Source organism: Fundulus heteroclitus, unplaced genomic scaffold, assembly GCF_011125445.2.
Source record: "Fundulus heteroclitus isolate FHET01 unplaced genomic scaffold, MU-UCD_Fhet_4.1 scaffold_99, whole genome shotgun sequence".
In the NCBI taxonomy this organism is placed as follows: Eukaryota; Metazoa; Chordata; class Actinopteri; order Cyprinodontiformes; family Fundulidae; genus Fundulus; species Fundulus heteroclitus.
In genome coordinates this window covers 799539-824069 of record NW_023397461.1, presented here as the reverse complement: position 1 = coordinate 824069, position 24531 = coordinate 799539, and the positions used below count along the sequence as shown (strand labels likewise).

Here is a 24531-nt window from a genome sequence, read left to right as displayed (position 1 = left end):
ACTATTAGCTATTTAAGGGCTCTGTACAAGGCTTGCTCTTCAATGCCCAGAAAAACTGCATTCATTCTTACTCTTGGTCGGTTTCATCAGGTCAACATCGTAGGTGTTCTCACACCACAACAGAAGGCTGAGCTAATGCTGGACCCAGACAGCGGGGCTTTGGATGATGCAAACTTCGTAAGGGAGGTGCTCACCAATTTGAAACTGTCAACCGGAGGCGAACAGCTCAGTCAGTTTTTCCAGACCTTTGTGCAAATCAGCAAACAGGTGACTGCTTAACACTGACCTCGTCATTTTCGCCCCACCAAGATGTTTCTCACTCCACCCATGAACGACCTTGTCTGGTCTCTAGCAATGCATGACAAGCAAAACTCAAGTCAGTTGTTGGATTGCTGTCGAGGAATGTTGACAGAACTTTTCTCATGTCTTGATTTCTGGCTGTAATGTAACTGAGTAGGAAGATTGGCCCACAGTCTGAATTTCTCAGTTTTCCTTCATGATAGTAAAAGGAGGAGGTGACCTCTTGAACTACAGCTCGAATGCTTTGGTTTACAGAAAAACATGACCTTCATCATAAACACAGCTGTACGAGACACCATATTGAACATAAGCCTGACGGCCCTCGCGCCGGCATTTGAGGGCTTTGGACCACAGGAATTTCAGCTTTGGTTCCACGTCTACCTTGTTCCTGTAATACCAAGCCTCCGTCCTGACTACTTGTGGGTTATTCCGAGGGACATCAGCTGTACATCCTACGCGGCCATGTGAGACATATTTTAAGACGCAACAAGCTGATACTTTGGGGGTTTATGATGGCGATAATGTGGTTCCAGCAAAGTGAATTTTTCTCTTTCTTCAGACTGACTGGTCTTCAGAAAACGTTGACGTTTCTGCTGCCAATGGAGCTGTCAATGGGCATCAAATCAAGTATGGAGTTCCTGAGAGAGACCTTCCCACGTAGGTGTCAAAACATGTTTGCCGGCACGAGCTGTGCTAAAAAAGAAACCTCTAACACCGCACTGACAGCAATCTATTGAAGCCATGCCTTATTTCGTTTTTGTCCTTCAACAGGCTGCTCAACATCATATTCCTTCACGGTAAGATCGATTTCACAGGTGCAAATTGCAGATCATGCACTGTTAGAAATGATCCAATCCACAAGGCTTTTGCTACATAAACTATGCAAAGTGGCAAAGCTAATACTCCTCGGATTAAGGTAGATTTAGCCGCTAGTCTAACATTTTTGCTACTATTATTTGTCCTCAGTGCAAGGAGACAGCTGTTGATGGTAAGCCTTTAACAGGTCTCATGTTGACGTACTAATATGATTTGAATGTCACGTCCCGAGTTCTGATCCCTAAATCTGCTCATTTTCCAGAGAACCTCATCTGTGCTGCAGTCAATAGGTGGGTGGTTCAATGAGTGAGCCAACGTTTAGTTTGCAGCTTCTCTGACGCACAGTGTTCAGAAGGTGACTGTGGGTTTGTTTTCTCCTTGTTTGGCTCAGATCACAGCTCCAACAAACACTGGCAACCGACAACTCCTCTACAGCTCTGTGCTCTTTTACCATCACTGAACATGCCTGTTCTGTGGTAAGACTGTGATCCGGAACCTATAAGTCCAAGACAAAAATGGGGCTTATGAAATGACAAGCCTATTACAAACACCTGGGAGCCCTGACGGTTCTCTCTTCCTTTTCTGTTTCTCTTTTCCCAAGGCTGACCAGCTTGCAGCGCAAAGCCTGGCCACACTGTTAAAATGCTCGTTGGAAAGCCATACGACATACCCGGTGGAAGTCTGGAAGCTCTTCTTTCAAAAAGTCTCTCCCGCTCTGGATGAGGCTCTTGAGACGTTTGCCACCGTGGTGAATCCATTGGCTGTTTTCAAAATTTCTTGCCTTCCTTCCAAAGCATTCTCAACATCTAACCGGTTTTCCCAACCGCAGACCCCCAACAACAGCAGCCCAGCCGTATCGAACGCCCTTGATGCCCTGAGAGAGGCGAGACTAGCCAACCTCAGCAATGCACAGCTACAGAGTGGCACTTTCATTGGTGATCTGGTCCAGCGAAACATTGGTCCGTTCCTGGCCTCCCCATCCACAAACTTCCTGTTCTGCCTTAGCTCCTACAACTTCAGCTGCCTGACCTACCAGATTGTGTAAGTACGCATCTTGTATCACGAAGGGAGGTATTACAACCAGAAACCTGCACATACTGTGCCGTTAATTACCTTTCCTCAAATCTTAGTGTCAAGGGGTTAAGCAACCAAAGGGAGCTCATGAACAGCAGCAAGCAACAGGCAGTCTTTACTTATTTCATCAAACCATTCCTTTCAAGAGTGGGAACACCAGGTAAAGCCAGTCTCTTGTGATCCATTTGCTAGTCTTTTTGTAGCAGAGGCCGTTATTTTACAGCCAAAGTCTGTATCCAACCTCTCTGCAGATGCTGGCTGCACCTCATCTACTAATGGGAGTCAGGAATGGCTACAGGCAAACCTTGGCGGCTTTGCTTCTTTTGCAACCATCCAAGAGTTGCAAACCCTCAACCCACACTTGTCTACTGTAAGTGCCAATGGCAGCTGTTGATCTAGCCTCTCAAACCAACTTGTTGGGATCTGCTCAACTGCAAGCATACCTGTTTCATTCCACATTGCTTTCTTTGTTCTAGACTGAAGTATTGTCAGAACTGGCTCCCTCTCAAGTGGCACAGCTTCTTATGAGCGTAGGGAGCTCAGACGCCACCACTCTTATTGATCTTGTCTTTGAGCGACTTGAAAAGGGTGACGCTCTTGAAAACCTAGATGACTTCCTGACGCAGCTCACGCTAAACGGACAGGTACGTCCCACTGTCAACCCCAGCACAAGAGACAACGTCACGCTGAAGACGTACAAGTCTTAGCCCTCTGTAGGGCAGCTTTATCGCAACCTTTGCAATATGCTTTGTGTAGTACATTTGTCGCACAACTTACCATCGTTGTGCTACTTTGCAAGGTTCCACAATTCCAGACGGCCGTTCGAGATGCTGTGATGACCAGAGCCTTTTACATCCTAAGCCTACGTTTCTCAACCTTCAGCAAAGAAGATTTTTATCTTTGGTTCCATGTGAAACTGGTTTCCATCCTTGCCAGTTTCACTCCACAGATGCTACACAGCACAATATCCAGCCTGAGCTGCACAAACTACCATGTTGTGTGAGTAGCAATCTAAAGCAATGTATTTCAAAAACATTTCATTAGAATCCACTACTGATGGACCATAAAAAAAACGTTGGCACGACCCTTGCAGTGTGGGAGGGTTCGCCAAAGTGTTTCCTGCCATACCCCCGCGCAGACGGCAAGAGATCACCAATGTTCTGCTGGGCTATCTGAAAAGCTCTGCCAGCGTCATCAACAAGCCCGGTAAGAATGAAAGAGGGACCCTGGCCCAAGGATTTAAAATGTAGAGCCATTAGGTTGAAAGGGCATCCAGAACAAACGCGGACCTCTACAAGTCTGATCATTTAAAAGAAGACCCTGGAAATTGTGTCTATTCTAACATACGCATGCGTACTACCTCAGTTTGCAGGCTGACAATGGAGACTGATGTCGAATGGATGGTAACAAACTTGGGTCCCTTCTCGCAATACGCAACCTACTCTGATCTCAAAGCCTTCAACCTCTCTCAGGTAAATCAGACATTTTAATGAAGATCCTTTCCAAAGGACACAGCGCACTATTAGCTATTTAAGGGCTCTGTACAAGGCTTGCTCTTCAATGCCCAGAAAAACTGCATTCATTCTTACTCTTGGTCGGTTTCATCAGGTCAACATCGTAGGTGTTCTCACACCACAACAGAAGGCTGAGCTAATGCTGGACCCAGACAGCGGGGCTTTGGATGATGCAAACTTCGTAAGGGAGGTGCTCACCAATTTGAAACTGTCAACCGGAGACGAACAGCTCAGTCAGTTTTTCCAGACCTTTGTGCAAATCAGCAAACAGGTGACTGCTTAACACTGACCTCGTCATTTTCGCCCCACAAAGATGTTTCTCACTCCACCCATGAACGACCTTGTCTGGTCTCTAGCAATGCATGACAAGCAAAACTCAAGTCAGTTGTTGGATTGCTGTCGAGGAATGTTGACAGAACTTTTCTCATGTCTTGATTTCTGGCTGTAATGTAACTGAGTAGGAAGATTGGCCCACAGTCTGAATTTCTCAGTTTTCCTTCATGATAGTAAAAGGAGGAGGTGACCTCTTGAACTACAGCTCGAATGCTTTGGTTTACAGAAAAACATGACCTTCATCATAAACACAGCTGTACGAGACACCATATTGAACATAAGCCTGACGGCCCTCGCGCCGGCATTTGAGGGCTTTGGACCACAGGAATTTCAGCTTTGGTTCCACGTCTACCTTGTTCCTGTAATACCAAGCCTCCGTCCTGACTACTTGTGGGTTATTCCGAGGGACATCAGCTGTACATCCTACGCGGCCATGTGAGACATATTTTAAGACGCAACAAGCTGATACTTTGGGGGTTTATGATGGCGATAATGTGGTTCCAGCAAAGTGAATTTTTCTCTTTCTTCAGACTGACTGGTCTTCAGAAAACGTTGACGTTTCTGCTGCCAATGGAGCTGTCAATGGGCATCAAATCAAGTATGGAGTTCCTGAGAGAGACCTTCCCACGTAGGTGTCAAAACATGTTTGCCGGCACGAGCTGTGCTAAAAAAGAAACCTCTAACACCGCACTGACAGCAATCTATTGAAGCCATGCCTTATTTCGTTTTTGTCCTTCAACAGGCTGCTCAACATCATATTCCTTCACGGTAAGATCGATTTCACAGGTGCAAATTGCAGATCATGCACTGTTAGAAATGATCCAATCCACAAGGCTTTTGCTACATAAACTATGCAAAGTGGCAAAGCTAATACTCCTCGGATTAAGGTAGATTTAGCCGCTAGTCTAACATTTTTGCTACTATTATTTGTCCTCAGTGCAAGGAGACAGCTGTTGATGGTAAGCCTTTAACAGGTCTCATGTTGACGTACTAATATGATTTGAATGTCACGTCCCGAGTTCTGATCCCTAAATCTGCTCATTTTCCAGAGAACCTCATCTGTGCTGCAGTCAATAGGTGGGTGGTTCAATGAGTGAGCCAACGTTTAGTTTGCAGCTTCTCTGACGCACAGTGTTCAGAAGGTGACTGTGGGTTTGTTTTCTCCTTGTTTGGCTCAGATCACAGCTCCAACAAACACTGGCAACCGACAACTCCTCTACAGCTCTGTGCTCTTTTACCATCACTGAACATGCCTGTTCTGTGGTAAGACTGTGATCCGGAACCTATAAGTCCAAGACAAAAATGGGGCTTATGAAATGACAAGCCTATTACAAACATCTGGGAGCCCTGACGGTTCTCTCTTCCTTTTCTGTTTCTCTTTTCCCAAGGCTGACCAGCTTGCAGCGCAAAGCCTGGCCACACTGTTAAAATGCTCGTTGGAAAGCCATACGACATACCCGGTGGAAGTCTGGAAGCTCTTCTTTCAAAAAGTCTCTCCCGCTCTGGATGAGGCTCTTGAGACGTTTGCCACCGTGGTGAATCCATTGGCTGTTTTCAAAATTTCTTGCCTTCCTTCCAAAGCATTCTCAACATCTAACCGGTTTTCCCAACCGCAGACCCCCAACAACAGCAGCCCAGCCGTATCGAACGCCCTTGATGCCCTGAGAGAGGCGAGACTAGCCAACCTCAGCAATGCACAGCTACAGAGTGGCACTTTCATTGGTGATCTGGTCCAGCGAAACATTGGTCCGTTCCTGGCCTCCCCATCCACAAACTTCCTGTTCTGCCTTAGCTCCTACAACTTCAGCTGCCTGACCTACCAGATTGTGTAAGTACGCATCTTGTATCACGAAGGGAGGTATTACAACCAGAAACCTGCACATACTGTGCCGTTAATTACCTTTCCTCAAATCTTAGTGTCAAGGGGTTAAGCAACCAAAGGGAGCTCATGAACAGCAGCAAGCAACAGGCAGTCTTTACTTATTTCATCAAACCATTCCTTTCAAGAGTGGGAACACCAGGTAAAGCCAGTCTCTTGTGATCCATTTGCTAGTCTTTTTGTAGCAGAGGCCGTTATTTTACAGCCAAAGTCTGTATCCAACCTCTCTGCAGATGCTGGCTGCACCTCATCTACTAATGGGAGTCAGGAATGGCTACAGGCAAACCTTGGCGGCTTTGCTTCTTTTGCAACCATCCAAGAGTTGCAAACCCTCAACCCACACTTGTCTACTGTAAGTGCCAATGGCAGCTGTTGATCTAGCCTCTCAAACCAACTTGTTGGGATCTGCTCAACTGCAAGCATACCTGTTTCATTCCACATTGCTTTCTTTGTTCTAGACTGAAGTATTGTCAGAACTGGCTCCCTCTCAAGTGGCACAGCTTCTTATGAGCGTAGGGAGCTCAGACGCCACCACTCTTATTGATCTTGTCTTTGAGCGACTTGAAAAGGGTGACGCTCTTGAAAACCTAGATGACTTCCTGACGCAGCTCACGCTAAACGGACAGGTACGTCCCACTGTCAACCCCAGCACAAGAGACAACGTCACGCTGAAGACGTACAAGTCTTAGCCCTCTGTAGGGCAGCTTTATCGCAACCTTTGCAATATGCTTTGTGTAGTACATTTGTCGCACAACTTACCATCGTTGTGCTACTTTGCAAGGTTCCACAATTCCAGACGGCCGTTCGAGATGCTGTGATGACCAGAGCCTTTTACATCCTAAGCCTACGTTTCTCAACCTTCAGCAAAGAAGATTTTTATCTTTGGTTCCATGTGAAACTGGTTTCCATCCTTGCCAGTTTCACTCCACAGATGCTACACAGCACAATATCCAGCCTGAGCTGCACAAACTACCATGTTGTGTGAGTAGCAATCTAAAGCAATGTATTTCAAAAACATTTCATTAGAATCCACTACTGATGGACCATAAAAAAAAACGTTGCCACGACCCTTGCAGTGTGGGAGGGTTCGCCAAAGTGTTTCCTGCCATACCCCCGCGCAGACGGCAAGAGATCACCAATGTTCTGCTGGGCTATCTGAAAAGCTCTGCCAGCGTCATCAACAAGCCCGGTAAGAATGAAAGAGGGACCCTGGCCCAAGGATTTAAAATGTAGAGCCATTAGGTTGAAAGGGCATCCAGAACAAACGCGGACCTCTACAAGTCTGATCATTTAAAAGAAGACCCTGGAAATTGTGTCTATTCTAACATACGCATGCGTACTACCTCAGTTTGCAGGCTGACAATGGAGACTGATGTCGAATGGATGGTAACAAACTTGGGTCCCTTCTCGCAATACGCAACCTACTCTGATCTCAAAGCCTTCAACCTCTCTCAGGTAAATCAGACATTTTAATGAAGATCCTTTCCAAAGGACACAGCGCACTATTAGCTATTTAAGGGCTCTGTACAAGGCTTGCTCTTCAATGCCCAGAAAAACTGCATTCATTCTTACTCTTGGTCGGTTTCATCAGGTCAACATCGTAGGTGTTCTCACACCACAACAGAAGGCTGAGCTAATGCTGGACCCAGACAGCGGGGCTTTGGATGATGCAAACTTCGTAAGGGAGGTGCTCACCAATTTGAAACTGTCAACCGGAGACGAACAGCTCAGTCAGTTTTTCCAGACCTTTGTGCAAATCAGCAAACAGGTGACTGCTTAACACTGACCTCGTCATTTTCGCCCCACAAAGATGTTTCTCACTCCACCCATGAACGACCTTGTCTGGTCTCTAGCAATGCATGACAAGCAAAACTCAAGTCAGTTGTTGGATTGCTGTCGAGGAATGTTGACAGAACTTTTCTCATGTCTTGATTTCTGGCTGTAATGTAACTGAGTAGGAAGATTGGCCCACAGTCTGAATTTCTCAGTTTTCCTTCATGATAGTAAAAGGAGGAGGTGACCTCTTGAACTACAGCTCGAATGCTTTGGTTTACAGAAAAACATGACCTTCATCATAAACACAGCTGTACGAGACACCATATTGAACATAAGCCTGACGGCCCTCGCGCCGGCATTTGAGGGCTTTGGACCACAGGAATTTCAGCTTTGGTTCCACGTCTACCTTGTTCCTGTAATACCAAGCCTCCGTCCTGACTACTTGTGGGTTATTCCGAGGGACATCAGCTGTACATCCTACGCGGCCATGTGAGACATATTTTAAGACGCAACAAGCTGATACTTTGGGGGTTTATGATGGCGATAATGTGGTTCCAGCAAAGTGAATTTTTCTCTTTCTTCAGACTGACTGGTCTTCAGAAAACGTTGACGTTTCTGCTGCCAATGGAGCTGTCAATGGGCATCAAATCAAGTATGGAGTTCCTGAGAGAGACCTTCCCACGTAGGTGTCAAAACATGTTTGCCGGCACGAGCTGTGCTAAAAAAGAAACCTCTAACACCGCACTGACAGCAATCTATTGAAGCCATGCCTTATTTCGTTTTTGTCCTTCAACAGGCTGCTCAACATCATATTCCTTCACGGTAAGATCGATTTCACAGGTGCAAATTGCAGATCATGCACTGTTAGAAATGATCCAATCCACAAGGCTTTTGCTACATAAACTATGCAAAGTGGCAAAGCTAATACTCCTCGGATTAAGGTAGATTTAGCCGCTAGTCTAACATTTTTGCTACTATTATTTGTCCTCAGTGCAAGGAGACAGCTGTTGATGGTAAGCCTTTAACAGGTCTCATGTTGACGTACTAATATGATTTGAATGTCACGTCCCGAGTTCTGATCCCTAAATCTGCTCATTTTCCAGAGAACCTCATCTGTGCTGCAGTCAATAGGTGGGTGGTTCAATGAGTGAGCCAACGTTTAGTTTGCAGCTTCTCTGACGCACAGTGTTCAGAAGGTGACTGTGGGTTTGTTTTCTCCTTGTTTGGCTCAGATCACAGCTCCAACAAACACTGGCAACCGACAACTCCTCTACAGCTCTGTGCTCTTTTACCATCACTGAACATGCCTGTTCTGTGGTAAGACTGTGATCCGGAACCTATAAGTCCAAGACAAAAATGGGGCTTATGAAATGACAAGCCTATTACAAACACCTGGGAGCCCTGACGGTTCTCTCTTCCTTTTCTGTTTCTCTTTTCCCAAGGCTGACCAGCTTGCAGCGCAAAGCCTGGCCACACTGTTAAAATGCTCGTTGGAAAGCCATACGACATACCCGGTGGAAGTCTGGAAGCTCTTCTTTCAAAAAGTCTCTCCCGCTCTGGATGAGGCTCTTGAGACGTTTGCCACCGTGGTGAATCCATTGGCTGTTTTCAAAATTTCTTGCCTTCCTTCCAAAGCATTCTCAACATCTAACCGGTTTTCCCAACCGCAGACCCCCAACAACAGCAGCCCAGCCGTATCGAACGCCCTTGATGCCCTGAGAGAGGCGAGACTAGCCAACCTCAGCAATGCACAGCTACAGAGTGGCACTTTCATTGGTGATCTGGTCCAGCGAAACATTGGTCCGTTCCTGGCCTCCCCATCCACAAACTTCCTGTTCTGCCTTAGCTCCTACAACTTCAGCTGCCTGACCTACCAGATTGTGTAAGTACGCATCTTGTATCACGAAGGGAGGTATTACAACAAGAAACCTGCACATACTGTGCCGTTAATTACCTTTCCTCAAATCTTAGTGTCAAGGGGTTAAGCAACCAAAGGGAGCTCATGAACAGCAGCAAGCAACAGGCAGTCTTTACTTATTTCATCAAACCATTCCTTTCAAGAGTGGGAACACCAGGTAAAGCCAGTCTCTTGTGATCCATTTGCTAGTCTTTTTGTAGCAGAGGCCGTTATTTTACAGCCAAAGTCTGTATCCAACCTCTCTGCAGATGCTGGCTGCACCTCATCTACTAATGGGAGTCAGGAATGGCTACAGGCAAACCTTGGCGGCTTTGCTTCTTTTGCAACCATCCAAGAGTTGCAAACCCTCAACCCACACTTGTCTACTGTAAGTGCCAATGGCAGCTGTTGATCTAGCCTCTCAAACCAACTTGTTGGGATCTGCTCAACTGCAAGCATACCTGTTTCATTCCACATTGCTTTCTTTGTTCTAGACTGAAGTATTGTCAGAACTGGCTCCCTCTCAAGTGGCACAGCTTCTTATGAGCGTAGGGAGCTCAGACGCCACCACTCTTATTGATCTTGTCTTTGAGCGACTTGAAAAGGGTGACGCTCTTGAAAACCTAGATGACTTCCTGACGCAGCTCACGCTAAACGGACAGGTACGTCCCACTGTCAACCCCAGCACAAGAGACAACGTCACGCTGAAGACGTACAAGTCTTAGCCCTCTGTAGGGCAGCTTTATCGCAACCTTTGCAATATGCTTTGTGTAGTACATTTGTCGCACAACTTACCATCGTTGTGCTACTTTGCAAGGTTCCACAATTCCAGACGGCCGTTCGAGATGCTGTGATGACCAGAGCCTTTTACATCCTAAGCCTACGTTTCTCAACCTTCAGCAAAGAAGATTTTTATCTTTGGTTCCATGTGAAACTGGTTTCCATCCTTGCCAGTTTCACTCCACAGATGCTACACAGCACAATATCCAGCCTGAGCTGCACAAACTACCATGTTGTGTGAGTAGCAATCTAAAGCAATGTATTTCAAAAACATTTCATTAGAATCCACTACTGATGGACCATAAAAAAAACGTTTGCCACGACCCTTGCAGTGTGGGAGGGTTCGCCAAAGTGTTTCCTGCCATACCCCCGCGCAGACGGCAAGAGATCACCAATGTTCTGCTGGGCTATCTGAAAAGCTCTGCCAGCGTCATCAACAAGCCCGGTAAGAATGAAAGAGGGACCCTGGCCCAAGGATTTAAAATGTAGAGCCATTAGGTTGAAAGGGCATCCAGAACAAACGCGGACCTCTACAAGTCTGATCATTTAAAAGAAGACCCTGGAAATTGTGTCTATTCTAACATACGCATGCGTACTACCTCAGTTTGCAGGCTGACAATGGAGACTGATGTCGAATGGATGGTAACAAACTTGGGTCCCTTCTCGCAATACGCAACCTACTCTGATCTCAAAGCCTTCAACCTCTCTCAGGTAAATCAGACATTTTAATGAAGATCCTTTCCAAAGGACACAGCGCACTATTAGCTATTTAAGGGCTCTGTACAAGGCTTGCTCTTCAATGCCCAGAAAAACTGCATTCATTCTTACTCTTGGTCGGTTTCATCAGGTCAACATCGTAGGTGTTCTCACACCACAACAGAAGGCTGAGCTAATGCTGGACCCAGACAGCGGGGCTTTGGATGATGCAAACTTCGTAAGGGAGGTGCTCACCAATTTGAAACTGTCAACCGGAGACGAACAGCTCAGTCAGTTTTTCCAGACCTTTGTGCAAATCAGCAAACAGGTGACTGCTTAACACTGACCTCGTCATTTTCGCCCCACAAAGATGTTTCTCACTCCACCCATGAACGACCTTGTCTGGTCTCTAGCAATGCATGACAAGCAAAACTCAAGTCAGTTGTTGGATTGCTGTCGAGGAATGTTGACAGAACTTTTCTCATGTCTTGATTTCTGGCTGTAATGTAACTGAGTAGGAAGATTGGCCCACAGTCTGAATTTCTCAGTTTTCCTTCATGATAGTAAAAGGAGGAGGTGACCTCTTGAACTACAGCTCGAATGCTTTGGTTTACAGAAAAACATGACCTTCATCATAAACACAGCTGTACGAGACACCATATTGAACATAAGCCTGACGGCCCTCGCGCCGGCATTTGAGGGCTTTGGACCACAGGAATTTCAGCTTTGGTTCCACGTCTACCTTGTTCCTGTAATACCAAGCCTCCGTCCTGACTACTTGTGGGTTATTCCGAGGGACATCAGCTGTACATCCTACGCGGCCATGTGAGACATATTTTAAGACGCAACAAGCTGATACTTTGGGGGTTTATGATGGCGATAATGTGGTTCCAGCAAAGTGAATTTTTCTCTTTCTTCAGACTGACTGGTCTTCAGAAAACGTTGACGTTTCTGCTGCCAATGGAGCTGTCAATGGGCATCAAATCAAGTATGGAGTTCCTGAGAGAGACCTTCCCACGTAGGTGTCAAAACATGTTTGCCGGCACGAGCTGTGCTAAAAAAGAAACCTCTAACACCGCACTGACAGCAATCTATTGAAGCCATGCCTTATTTCGTTTTTGTCCTTCAACAGGCTGCTCAACATCATATTCCTTCACGGTAAGATCGATTTCACAGGTGCAAATTGCAGATCATGCACTGTTAGAAATGATCCAATCCACAAGGCTTTTGCTACATAAACTATGCAAAGTGGCAAAGCTAATACTCCTCGGATTAAGGTAGATTTAGCCGCTAGTCTAACATTTTTGCTACTATTATTTGTCCTCAGTGCAAGGAGACAGCTGTTGATGGTAAGCCTTTAACAGGTCTCATGTTGACGTACTAATATGATTTGAATGTCACGTCCCGAGTTCTGATCCCTAAATCTGCTCATTTTCCAGAGAACCTCATCTGTGCTGCAGTCAATAGGTGGGTGGTTCAATGAGTGAGCCAACGTTTAGTTTGCAGCTTCTCTGACGCACAGTGTTCAGAAGGTGACTGTGGGTTTGTTTTCTCCTTGTTTGGCTCAGATCACAGCTCCAACAAACACTGGCAACCGACAACTCCTCTACAGCTCTGTGCTCTTTTACCATCACTGAACATGCCTGTTCTGTGGTAAGACTGTGATCCGGAACCTATAAGTCCAAGACAAAAATGGGGCTTATGAAATGACAAGCCTATTACAAACACCTGGGAGCCCTGACGGTTCTCTCTTCCTTTTCTGTTTCTCTTTTCCCAAGGCTGACCAGCTTGCAGCGCAAAGCCTGGCCACACTATTAAAATGCTCGTTGGAAAGCCATACGACATACCCGGTGGAAGTCTGGAAGCTCTTCTTTCAAAAAGTCTCTCCCGCTCTGGATGAGGCTCTTGAGACGTTTGCCACCGTGGTGAATCCATTGGCTGTTTTCAAAATTTCTTGCCTTCCTTCCAAAGCATTCTCAACATCTAACCGGTTTTCCCAACCGCAGACCCCCAACAACAGCAGCCCAGCCGTATCGAACGCCCTTGATGCCCTGAGAGAGGCGAGACTAGCCAACCTCAGCAATGCACAGCTACAGAGTGGCACTTTCATTGGTGATCTGGTCCAGCGAAACATTGGTCCGTTCCTGGCCTCCCCATCCACAAACTTCCTGTTCTGCCTTAGCTCCTACAACTTCAGCTGCCTGACCTACCAGATTGTGTAAGTACGCATCTTGTATCACGAAGGGAGGTATTACAACCAGAAACCTGCACATACTGTGCTGTTAATTACCTTTCCTCAAATCTTAGTGTCAAGGGGTTAAGCAACCAAAGGGAGCTCATGAACAGCAGCAAGCAACAGGCAGTCTTTACTTATTTCATCAAACCATTCCTTTCAAGAGTGGGAACACCAGGTAAAGCCAGTCTCTTGTGATCCATTTGCTAGTCTTTTTGTAGCAGAGGCCGTTATTTTACAGCCAAAGTCTGTATCCAACCTCTCTGCAGATGCTGGCTGCACCTCATCTACTAATGGGAGTCAGGAATGGCTACAGGCAAACCTTGGCGGCTTTGCTTCTTTTGCAACCATCCAAGAGTTGCAAACCCTCAACCCACACTTGTCTACTGTAAGTGCCAATGGCAGCTGTTGATCTAGCCTCTCAAACCAACTTGTTGGGATCTGCTCAACTGCAAGCATACCTGTTTCATTCCACATTGCTTTCTTTGTTCTAGACTGAAGTATTGTCAGAACTGGCTCCCTCTCAAGTGGCACAGCTTCTTATGAGCGTAGGGAGCTCAGACGCCACCACTCTTATTGATCTTGTCTTTGAGCGACTTGAAAAGGGTGACGCTCTTGAAAACCTAGATGACTTCCTGACGCAAACCTTTTTAATTTATTTTTCAGTCTTTGGCATAATTTGCTTTTATTACACAGTTTGTTGACAGTAAAGGGGCAGAAATGCAGGCTATATAACCGAAGGCTAGAAAGTTAACACAGGATATTTGTGCCCACGATGGTAGTCTATGGTGACGCTTCACTATCTCAGCAAAAATTGGTTTCTTTCGATGTGAGTTTTTTTTCTTAAATTCCACTTTTATCACATTTCTTGTTTCCAACAAGTTTATTAATGTCAACAACTCTGTTTGCTATATGTTAGGTAAATTAAAATCAGGGCTAACAGAAGAACAGTGAAATACAACACGTGTCTATTTTTTTACAAACATAATAAATGACAGATAAAAAATTTCGGAGATGGATTCATTCATATGTAAGATTCAGTACCCTTGTGCCCTCATGTCTGAGCTAGTCTCAAAATCCTTAACACAAAAATATTTTCTTTCAAATCTCCTATTGAGAAACTAGATGTTGTTGCATATAAACATATTAACATGTTTAAATGTTTGCAGCCGTAAATACCAATTTCAAACCTGAATAGTAGACTTGCACAGACTTGCAAAGTTGTAACTCTGTTGTGGGCTTTGTCACCCTTTTTTCTGGTTTAAAAATAAAAATAAATCATAACCCTTGAACTGATGTCCAAAATCTGTAGGGTGGGTCTTACCTTTTTTAACTGTTACTTGTTTTTTCCCAGATGGATGTTCTAGATCTTCTCACGTTCAGTCAGCTAAGACAGCTTGCAACAATGCCCTCACACCTAAAAGGAATGCAAGATGTGAGCAAGGTCATGGGAGTTATCCAATCAGCTGATTTTGCTGCTTTCTTTGACACAGTCTCACCAGTGATTGAGGTAAATGTGTGTAACAGTATCATTGTTAGACTCATCCTAGCTAATGTTTTGTCCAAGGATGAAATTATACATTATAATCCATAGTACAACCCAAAAAGTCTATAAATATATGGTTTAATCCAGAATAAATAAAAATGACTTGAATATGATCAACTAACATCTATTATCCAGTCCAAATTTAGGATTAAACAAATAAACATAGAACTTCTTCAAGTTATATCTAGCTTACTTCAATTTTAAAGTTACTCAGAGACATTTATATTACACTTTGAGAAGTAGTACTTTCAATTTCTCTTTCTACCAATAAATGGGTCTCTCTACTGGTACAGTATTTAGCTTTTGGACTAATGTTTGCACAAACGTTGTTAGAATGACCCAAAATGACAACCTTCCGCTTAAATGTGCTGTGCATCAGCCATGAGGAATATATATATCAGTAAAACGGAATTGGGTCTCTCTACTGGTACAGAATATAGTTTTTAGAGTAATATTTGCACAGACACTTTTAGAATGAGCCAAAATGCCAACCTTGGTTCACTCTACCAGGCAAAAATGATGAATCTAAATGATCTTGTTTGAAATGCTTATGAAAAATATAGACCTGTATTTGAACATATTTTTCATAAAGTTGAAAGCATTATCAAAACGAAACGGCAGCAAGAATCCCAGGCAATGTTTACAAGATGCCAATGAGACCATGTAGGAGTTATTATTTGAAGACAATGAACAGGTTCAGGAATGGACAGCTTGACCTGTGCAGTTTGGAGAAACAGTTTGAGAAGTGAGCCTAAGATGGTGTGGCGCAAAGAGATAGCAGAAATATTAGGCCATTATAGAGGCGTAAGAGATGAAGAAAGGAAGAAGACCACAGAGACGCATTGGGGCTGAAGGAAAGGAGGAAGTTCATTGTATATGTGACATAGGAGGATGCTGTGGATACTCTCTGTTTGGACAAACATCTGTTTCTAAACTCACCTACAGGCCCAATCTGCCAACTACACACTGGAGGTCAAATCCACCTTCCTCCAGGCAGTTCTGGACAGAGGAGATTTCTCCCTCCCAGCTGTTAGTGATGAAGAGTTCCTGTTGTGGATGAGGGTGCGACTGAGGCCTTTGTTGGTCAATCTTTCATCAAGTCTAGTTAAACCCTTTTTCAGCATTGGGACAAACAGGAGCTGCTACAGTCACAGAGAGATGTAAGTTGTTCAGGGAAATAATAGGATAACAGAAATCTGAAAAATATTGCACAAAAGCTCGTTATTGGAGACAAGGTTTTTTGTTCAATTTTATTGTTGCTTAATAATAATTGTAATTATTGTTTGTTTAGCATTACAGTGCTTGACAATGTACAGATGACACTCAGCAAAAGCACCAAAGAAAATATCTACAACAACATTGTTCTTTTCCTTCAAGGTTTGTGTGAGAAAAGATGGTGCCATGCTGTAAACCAGCTATAAAACTCTGTGCACATCTACAACAGAAAATATGTTTTAAACTGTTTCATAATAAACAAACTAAGAAACCTTCTTTTGAAAAAAATCTCTACAAGGAGTGAAGTGCTACAGCGGTGGAAGCTTCTACCTCTTCCTGAAGAACACCTTCCTCAGCTTCGGCTTTCCAGATGTGTCCACGCTCATTTCTCTCCTGCCACCGACACGCAAGTCAGAGGTGAACATTATTTAACTGCTGAAAACAGACCTAGAGGAAGATTGGTGTAGTTTGAGTATGTGACGATGAAAGCGATGTATCTGACAGAGATTTAAACCATGTTACCTTTTTATTCTTCTCCAGCTCCTAAACACCATCAGCACCTCAGAACTGGGTCAACTCCTCAGTCAGCCGGGGGTAATTAATAACAGTCCAGACGTCTGCATCATCTTCAGCCACTACAACAACACCGCCACCTTCCTACAGTCGGTATGTCCCTCTCGTCAGTTTAACATGTTTGTAGCATCATCTCAGTGGTAATCTGTGTGGGTTCTCCTCACCGTGTCATTAATGGGTGCTCCTGCAGGAGGACGTCCCAGATGATGTGAGGAGGACCATCCTCCCCTGTGTGTGGCCCTTGGCTCTGAGCAGCAGCAGCAGATCTGAGGTTGATCTGTGGTTTAACGTACGCCTGAAGGACTACCTGAGGTTCCTCACCAAGGAGCTCATTAGTTCTACTGAGGTCCAGAACGCCTCATGTCTCGCCTTCCAGAAGCTGTAAGTTGGTTTCTCACTGCGTATCATGACCAAATGTGTGGGCTGCAAAAAAATTATTTTTTATCATTTTCCATGCAACAGGGTGTTGTATATGGGAAATATCTTCACATACAACAGTTCTGAATTTGGACAGAAAGATGTGTACAGCAGCATCAGGAAATACTTGAACACTGGTGAGATTTCAGATCCTGTTCCTGTTTATTATTTAGAAACAGTAAAATATATGTGTGATGACTGTGTAATGAAAAATACAATTTTAAACTTAAGCTGGAATCTGAATGATGCACTTGCCAAATCATAACCATCATGTTTCCTATCAGCAGATTATACACCCTTACACGGGTATGTTTTGCACTCAGGTTCTGGAGTCAGATGCTACGATCCCAGAGATCCAGAACTGAGCTGTTCCTCCTGGTTTGTCAACTACATCGGCAGCTTTATTACATTTATCACTCTGGACGATCTCACCAGCTTCATTTCCACCTTCAAGGTTTGTTTTTCCTTTCATCTCTATAAAAGAGTGGTAGTTTTTGTCTGTCTTGTTGTGTCTCTGCTCTGTCTTCTCTAAGCCCCAGTGGGTGGAGGCAGATGAGCGTTCACACTGAGCCTGGTTCTGGTTCTGCTGGAGGTTCTCCTCCCTGTTAAAGGGGAGTTTTCCTCTCCACTGTCACTTCATGCATGCTCAGTATGAGGGATTGCTGCAAAGCCATCAACAATGCAGACGACTGTCCACTGTGGCTCTACGCTCTTTCAGGAGGAGTGAATGCTGCTTGGAGAGACTTGATGCAACCTGCTGGGTTTCCTTAGAGAGGAAACTTTCTCACCAACCTGGAGGATCTGATGGAAGCTGACTTTTGAAAGTGCCTCAAGATGACATGTTTCATGAATTGGCGCTATATAAATAAAATTGAATTGAATTTTACAAAATTTAAATCAAGTTTTTCTAGGCCAAAAACGTCTTGTAAAAGATAAAATAGGCAGGAAATTTAAAATTTCTCACAAAATGTATTGATCTCAAAACCCATTCTGTCTACACTGGGCTTTAAGGGATCAGAGACTTGAAGAAAAAGGCCCTGTTCATGTAATGTGTGCTGAAGAAATCCTGTTTTAAGTTAGTAAATTATGGATGTGTTTACATTTGAAGCTGCAGTTATTCTTGGAGGATCAATCTAATCTGGAGCTCTTCAGCAACACAGCGGTCTCTAGAGATGTGACAGACTACTACATCTCCCAGCTTTATGCATTCAACCCAGCCTTCAGTGCTTTCAAGTAAGTATTTATCCCTCATGGCTTGATGGCACGACATTATCTGACTAAAACATATAGCATCATTCATCATCTCAGGTCTTTCAGTCTATAGGCCAAATTACTCATCTTTACTCATGGTTGAATTATACTCCACCTTTCATTCAGGCTCCCAGGCTCTCTGTTGTGCTCCTCAAACGTCCCAAGCTCAGTATTTTCTTCTCTTACTGAAGCTGAGACCATGGTCATCTTGGACAGGCTGAAGACCTTCTGCAGTGGAACAGAAGATCCCGAGGTACTAGATCAAGACGTTCCTGCACAGAATTATTGTTTGTCTTAACAGTTCTGTTCAGCAATGTTTTTTTCTAGAGTATTTTATGAATTCATATCTCAATCTGAGTGAAACAACTTTTTAAAATGATGATAGCTGTTTTGCGTAAGAATCTAAACATTTAAAACAATTCAAAATTAATTTGTCTGAAGATACTCTCAGAAAATCTACCCTGTTTTGAAGCTGTTGTCCAAGACTAGAGCATCTATAACGAAATATTTAAACCTGTTGAATGAAATTGAACAGGTTTCTGCAGCTCTGACGTCCAACATCAAGACCTTCACAAAGCAAACCTTTGAAGAACTTGCAAATGCCTCTTCAGCACTGACCAGAGATCAGATCCTGTCAGTGTCCTCCTCAGTTCTGGTGTCCTCCTTGTCAACCCTGGGCTCTGTGAAAAACTGGGGCCAGGACCAGACCACCACCATTATCCAGTCCATCACCTCCTCAGGCTTCCAGGTAGAAGTTTTGAGCTTTTCTTCCACTTCCCTAAAACCTGTTGTTATCCATTGATTGGCTGCACGATCATTGAACTGAATTTGTTTTAGAAACTTAGGATCCAATATTAGTGAATGCTTGATTAGTTCCTAGTTAAAAGATAACCTGGTTTTAATGGATAACCATGTACCTGGCAGATCAACAGTGCAGCATCTCTGGAGTCCCTGGGAACTCTTGTTGTTGGACTTCGCTCAGAGACGATACAGATGATCTCATCTTCTGAAGTCCTCAGTGCCTCCAGGAACCCCAACCTAGTTTCTAACATGCTGGAAGCCCCAAAGGTTGTCCAGCAGACATTTGTCACAAAGGTACACGATCACCATGTCCTAAAGTCTAGCAGCATTGCCCGAATAAGAAAAGTGAAAATGATTGCCTACTTCTCAGATCATTTCTGTGGACACAAATCCGGCTAAAGTGGTGCAGAATGTCCCTGATGTCTTAGCAAGTGAGATCCCACCTTCACTGCTGGTGTTTTCTGAGAGGACAGCAAACATCAACGTGATAAACAGAAAGACGTGGACACCAGACCAGGTCAGTTCTTAGTTCTGCTGTTAGATGGATAAATACAAACCTGATGCTGTGAGAGATATTTTGTGAAAAGTCTCAGAAATCACCCACCATGTTTAGGAGATTTTTCAAAAAGGATATTAACATCTTATACGAAGACTCTCTCATTTCTTGTTCTTTATAGTCCGCCATGTTTATTGGGACTTTGGCTGAAATCAACGTTGACATTGAGCAGTAAGTAACCAAAACCCGCAGCTATTAGTCATGAACGTTTAATTTAAAAAGAATTAGCTTTACATGCATTAAACTCTGCTTTTCTGTCTTTCTCTCTACAGGTTTTCACCGTCTGTGCTGCAAGGCTTCAGTTGTTCCTCTGTTCAGAAAATGTCAAAAACCACAATCAAGCAGATGATCCGTGCCTGTCGACAGAGGAAAGGCAGGGCTAAGGTGGAGCTGAAGGAACCACAGGTAAGTTCAGCAAAGAATAATTTATTGATATTAGGTGCTAAAAGAAGCTTGCAATAATAATTATACTGTCAGAAACTGTGAAGATGAGAAGCAACAGCAATCACCAGTTATGGATCGTAACATTAATCTAAACATTTCAGTTCATGACAGCAACTAGAGCAGAGCTCTTAGATATCAGTCTTGTTTCCCTCCAGCTGACCTGCATGTACAACCTGCTCCGTGACGACCTCTCTCTGAACTTCACAGATTATCCTTCAGACATGCTTCTCTACTTGAAGTGAGTCTTTCTCCAAGCATTTGGCCGCCTCAACAGCATTATTGTGTCACTTGCTTGTAAACGAGACATTTGTACTAAATATGTTGTGTATCAATGCACTACAGCATTCAGGATGTCCAGAAAGGAAACTGCAGGTCCTACTTTTCTGCACTGGGTGCTGCAGACTTCACTGTAGCCTCTGGTATCTTGAACAAGGGCCCAAAGAAGTTCAGTGAAGCCAAGAACTGCTTGGTGAGTCCCAGTAAAATCAAGAACCATTATAAAAACATTTCTATGCCAGTCTCCCTACCATAATATGTTACTTTATAGTAGAAAACATTACCCGTAGGCTACCAATTACTGTATGTATAGTAAAGAGCTTCACTGATAACCTGGCTGTCATGTTTTAGGGGATCAGTGGCCCCCGCCTCAGCAGAGACAACGTGGAGGTCCTGGGGAACATGGCCTGCAGCCTGGAAAGATCCGACATCGAGAACTCAGATCCTCTCATCCTGGAAAACCTCAAGGCCTGCAAAGATCTCTCTGACGGCCAAGTGGCTGCTGTGGAAACACTGCTGCTATCTGGGAAGACAAAATACGGGTACAAAAGCTGAATCCTCTCCTTCTATAGGAAAACATTTCTGCTGATTTTCCAAATTCTTGTGGGATTTGCAGGCATTCAGATATCACCTGACAGACCTGCTTATATCCAAAAGAATAAAAATCTTTTTCTTATCTAGATTTCGTACAAAGTGACCGACAGCTGTGCTAAAGGATCTAAAACTTTCTGATTACCTGTTTTTAAGGATTTACAGCTTTCAAGCAAGCTATATGTTGTATTGTCTTTCATTTTTAGAGCTGTAACCACTTGGGACCTGCAAACACTGGAGGACCTCAAGATACTTCCCCTCTACTTTACAAGAAACATCTGGGACCACCTTACAGCTGTGTGTCCTTGTCATCTGTTTTTAAGGAAACTAATTAGTCTAATGATATTTATTGAAAATTACCTCTAGATATTTTATTGCAATAATTTTTTACTGTTTTTTCAGCCAATAAAGAGGAAGTTCCTGAGAGGTTTTCTGCCAAACTTGAGGAAACAAAAACCAGAGAAGAACAAGCTGAAAAACCTGTTCAAAAAGATCAGCCCCACTTTGCTAAAACAGGGAGAAGGTAAATAATCTCAGAAGCACTCACTGAAGTTGAAACTGACAACATTGAGAGCTCATTTTAAGGGTTGCATAGCTATGCCAGCATAACTAACGAACATAAAAATGACAATTGAATGTTTCAGAAAACAACAAATTAGACATACTGAAAACTCTTACATCTAGCAATTTCAGAAACACAGTTTATCATGTTTTCTAGAAATTATTATTAAGCTGTTTAACAAGAAAATGAATATCCAACTTTGCAGCAGCTTCACAAAATGTCCTGTTTTTAAAGGATGCACTGAGGGCAACATCACCCATACGACCATTAGCGACCCATCTTTTCCTTTTGGCTTCGACGTTACCCAGTTTGACCTCTGCCTGGATGTTTCTGTTCTGAAAGACAACCTCAACGCTCTCTGCCAGAAAGTGGATGATGACGACTTCCAGAAAATTATTCTGAAGAAGCTCAACCAGGTAACCTGGGAACATATGGCGGTTTGGATAAATAGCATTATGTGCTTTATGATCTTGAAGAAAACTCAGAACTAACAGAGCCAGGGACTACCGTGACCCGGTGGTCTTTTCATAAGGTTACAATCCACAAATTATTATTGTATAGTTTTATACATCAAGACTTCAGGTAAAACTTAACACTTTGCTGTTGTAATTTCATGGTCTCTGTACTTCCAGGCCTTCCCCACTGGAGTTCCTGACCAGGAAGTACAGATGCTTGCCTCCGTATCTCGCGCAGCAACACTTGATGACATCTCTAGATGGAGCATCACTAGCCTGGACACCTTGGCAGCTCTCATGGACCCTGAAAATGGACCCTGGGAAAAGCCAAAGGTACAGCAGATGGACAGTAAACACTACAAAAACATTCGTTTGGCTGTAGTTTGGTCTCTAGATGTGTTTTTCTTCATGTTATATTTAGAGCAAAGAAATCATCACCAAGTACCTGAACACCTCTGGAAATTCCCTGGGCAGCAGGGAGCTGAACTTTATTGACTCCAACCTTTGCTCATTGGACACCAGCATGTTGCAGAACATCACATCAGACAGTATTGGGTTGGTGTCAGCATGAATAAATAAATAAGCATATCTGGCATGACATGTCTGCTGTTACAGCTCCACTGAGTGCATCTTTATCTTCACTCTTGTCAGAAACGCCAAGCTTCTTAATGTGGCATCGTGTTCAGCTGAGCAGAAGAGAGTCCTCTATGAGATCAGCAACAGCTCCTTCAGCATCCATCGGGATAATCCTGTTATCTTTTACAACCTGGTTAAAGGCTATCTCGGTGAGCCTTCATGCTAACTGTCTAGTTACCCGTCCGAGTAGAGTTCAGTCCGGTAACCTTCTTATTCCCTGTTGGCAGGCGGAGCGCCTCGAGCGGACATTGTCACGTTATCAACACAGAACATCAGCATGGATGTGGAGACGTTCACAAATCTAGATATCAATGTCATAACTGTAAGTATGAATGGAGATAGATAGAAGCATTTATTGTTGTGAATTCTTTGCATCATAAATGTTAACTCTTTAAGTGAATACACAATTTCTGTGAAATAAACCAAATGTTTTTTTTAACAAATTGTGTGTGTTAAATATACAGGGTTTATCTGTGACCAACGTCCAGGATCTAATGGGTGAACATTTACTGGACCTAAAATTATTTGAGAAGAATGCTGTGATTCAAATGTGGGTAAACTTGCAGAAAGAATCTGAACTGAAAAGGATGGGAGCTGGTCTCTCTACTGACAGGATGGTCAGTCCAACTACAATGACCACATTATCAAATACTGTTGCCTGCTCAGGGAGGGCAACACAAGATGTTACAGCTTCTACTACATTATCATTAACACATAATACAATTAACACTGGGACAGATTTTTCTTCAGGAAAGACTGGGAAACAAACTACAGATGCTGAAAACACCATTACCTCAGGGCCATATTCTGCTGCAACAAGAAATAGGACTAAAACAAGTGCTGCAATCAGTGTTAGCACTAAGCAGACTTCAACTAGTACCAGGACAGAAACAACCAATACTGCACCCAGTCCTATTACGTCACAACCAGAGTCTACTGCAACAAGGTCTAGAGCTTCAACACTGGAATCCACAACAATCTCTGAGAAAGAGACAGCGGATGTTTCGACTAGCTCTGTCACACAGACAACAAACACTGGTGAAACAAGTTTGTATATAACAAAACGTAGCACTACATCCACTACTGGGAAGTCAACAGAAGATGCTTTGACTAGTGGGATGACAACAACAGCAACAGATTCCTCACCTCGTGTTCTGACAGCAACAATAGATACAGTTAATGGTGCAACAACATCAGCAACAGGGGTTCCAACTGGCACAATGACAGCATCTCCTGATGGGGGAACTACCACTGGGACAACGGCATTTCCTAAAACCAATGCTGGAACAATAACACCACTCATTGCAACTCACAGTGGGGTGTCAACAACATCTGCTACAACAAGCAGTGAGACTATGACAAATGCTAAAACCAGTGTTAGCACTGCAGCTAAGCAGACTTCAACTAGTACCAGGACAGAAACAACCAATACTGCACCCAGTCCTATTACGTCACAACCAGAGTCTACTGCAAAAAGGTCTAGAGCTTCAACACTGGAATCCACAACAATCTCTAAGAAAGAGACAGCAGATGTTTCGACTAGCTTTGTCACACAGACAACAAACACTCTCACTGGTTCTGAAACATCAACATTTGGTGGAAAAACCACCTTAGGGTCAGCAACAGCCAACACTGGAAAAACTTCACAGAAGACAACAACTGATTCTGCAACCACTGCTGGAAAATCAACTGATGATTCCATGACCTCTGTTGGAACAACAGACATGACTGCTGCAGCTACTGACTCCACAGCAAAGGTTTCAATCAGTGCTGGGACTTCAACAAAAGATGCTGGAACTATCACCATGATGGCAACAAACACTGGTGAAACAAGTTTGTATATAACAAAACGTAGCACTACATCCACTACTGGGAAGTCAACAGAAGATGCTTTGACCAGTGGGATGACA

At 43.8% G+C, this 24531-nt stretch overlaps 5 protein-coding genes across 5 annotated transcripts; all 5 read left to right on the top strand.

Annotated features, from left to right (window-relative positions):
* Positions 1-677: 677 nt before the first annotated feature.
* On the top strand, positions 678-3440 carry LOC118562606. Its single transcript, XM_036135082.1, has 13 exons — positions 678-764; positions 860-957; positions 1072-1097; positions 1267-1288; positions 1379-1406; positions 1508-1592; positions 1718-1864; positions 1946-2157; positions 2247-2350; positions 2442-2560; positions 2667-2834; positions 2990-3189; positions 3284-3440. The coding sequence occupies exons 2-13, from the start codon at positions 900-902 to the stop codon at positions 3438-3440; spliced, it is 1326 nt and encodes a 441-aa protein (XP_035990975.1). The 5' UTR covers positions 678-764; positions 860-899.
* Positions 3441-4385: 945 nt separating this feature from the next.
* On the top strand, positions 4386-7149 carry LOC118562605. The gene is made up of 13 exons (XM_036135081.1): positions 4386-4472; positions 4568-4665; positions 4780-4805; positions 4975-4996; positions 5087-5114; positions 5216-5300; positions 5426-5572; positions 5654-5865; positions 5955-6058; positions 6150-6268; positions 6375-6542; positions 6698-6897; positions 6993-7149. Exons 2-13 carry the CDS (start codon positions 4608-4610, stop codon positions 7147-7149), a joined length of 1326 nt encoding a protein of 441 aa, XP_035990974.1. The 5' UTR covers positions 4386-4472; positions 4568-4607.
* Positions 7150-8094: 945 nt separating this feature from the next.
* Positions 8095-10858, top strand: LOC118562604. The gene is made up of 13 exons (XM_036135080.1): positions 8095-8181; positions 8277-8374; positions 8489-8514; positions 8684-8705; positions 8796-8823; positions 8925-9009; positions 9135-9281; positions 9363-9574; positions 9664-9767; positions 9859-9977; positions 10084-10251; positions 10407-10606; positions 10702-10858. The coding sequence occupies exons 2-13, from the start codon at positions 8317-8319 to the stop codon at positions 10856-10858; spliced, it is 1326 nt and encodes a 441-aa protein (XP_035990973.1). The 5' UTR covers positions 8095-8181; positions 8277-8316.
* Positions 10859-11803: 945 nt separating this feature from the next.
* On the top strand, positions 11804-17017 carry LOC118562603. Its single transcript, XM_036135079.1, has 16 exons — positions 11804-11890; positions 11986-12083; positions 12198-12223; positions 12393-12414; positions 12505-12532; positions 12634-12718; positions 12844-12990; positions 13072-13283; positions 13373-13476; positions 13568-13686; positions 14653-14808; positions 15790-16004; positions 16136-16221; positions 16358-16476; positions 16600-16725; positions 16823-17017. The coding sequence occupies exons 2-16, from the start codon at positions 12026-12028 to the stop codon at positions 17015-17017; spliced, it is 1698 nt and encodes a 565-aa protein (XP_035990972.1). The 5' UTR covers positions 11804-11890; positions 11986-12025.
* A 1482-nt stretch (positions 17018-18499) lies between these two features.
* Positions 18500-22982, top strand: LOC118562602 (mesothelin-like protein). The gene is made up of 16 exons (XM_036135078.1): positions 18500-18553; positions 18836-19048; positions 19225-19395; positions 19472-19618; positions 19779-19828; positions 19930-20062; positions 20257-20339; positions 20444-20570; positions 20729-20919; positions 21175-21265; positions 21371-21491; positions 21765-21946; positions 22163-22318; positions 22407-22540; positions 22637-22770; positions 22849-22982. The coding sequence occupies exons 1-16, from the start codon at positions 18500-18502 to the stop codon at positions 22965-22967; spliced, it is 2106 nt and encodes a 701-aa protein (XP_035990971.1). The 3' UTR covers positions 22968-22982.
* The last annotated feature ends 1549 nt before the right edge of the window (positions 22983-24531 follow it).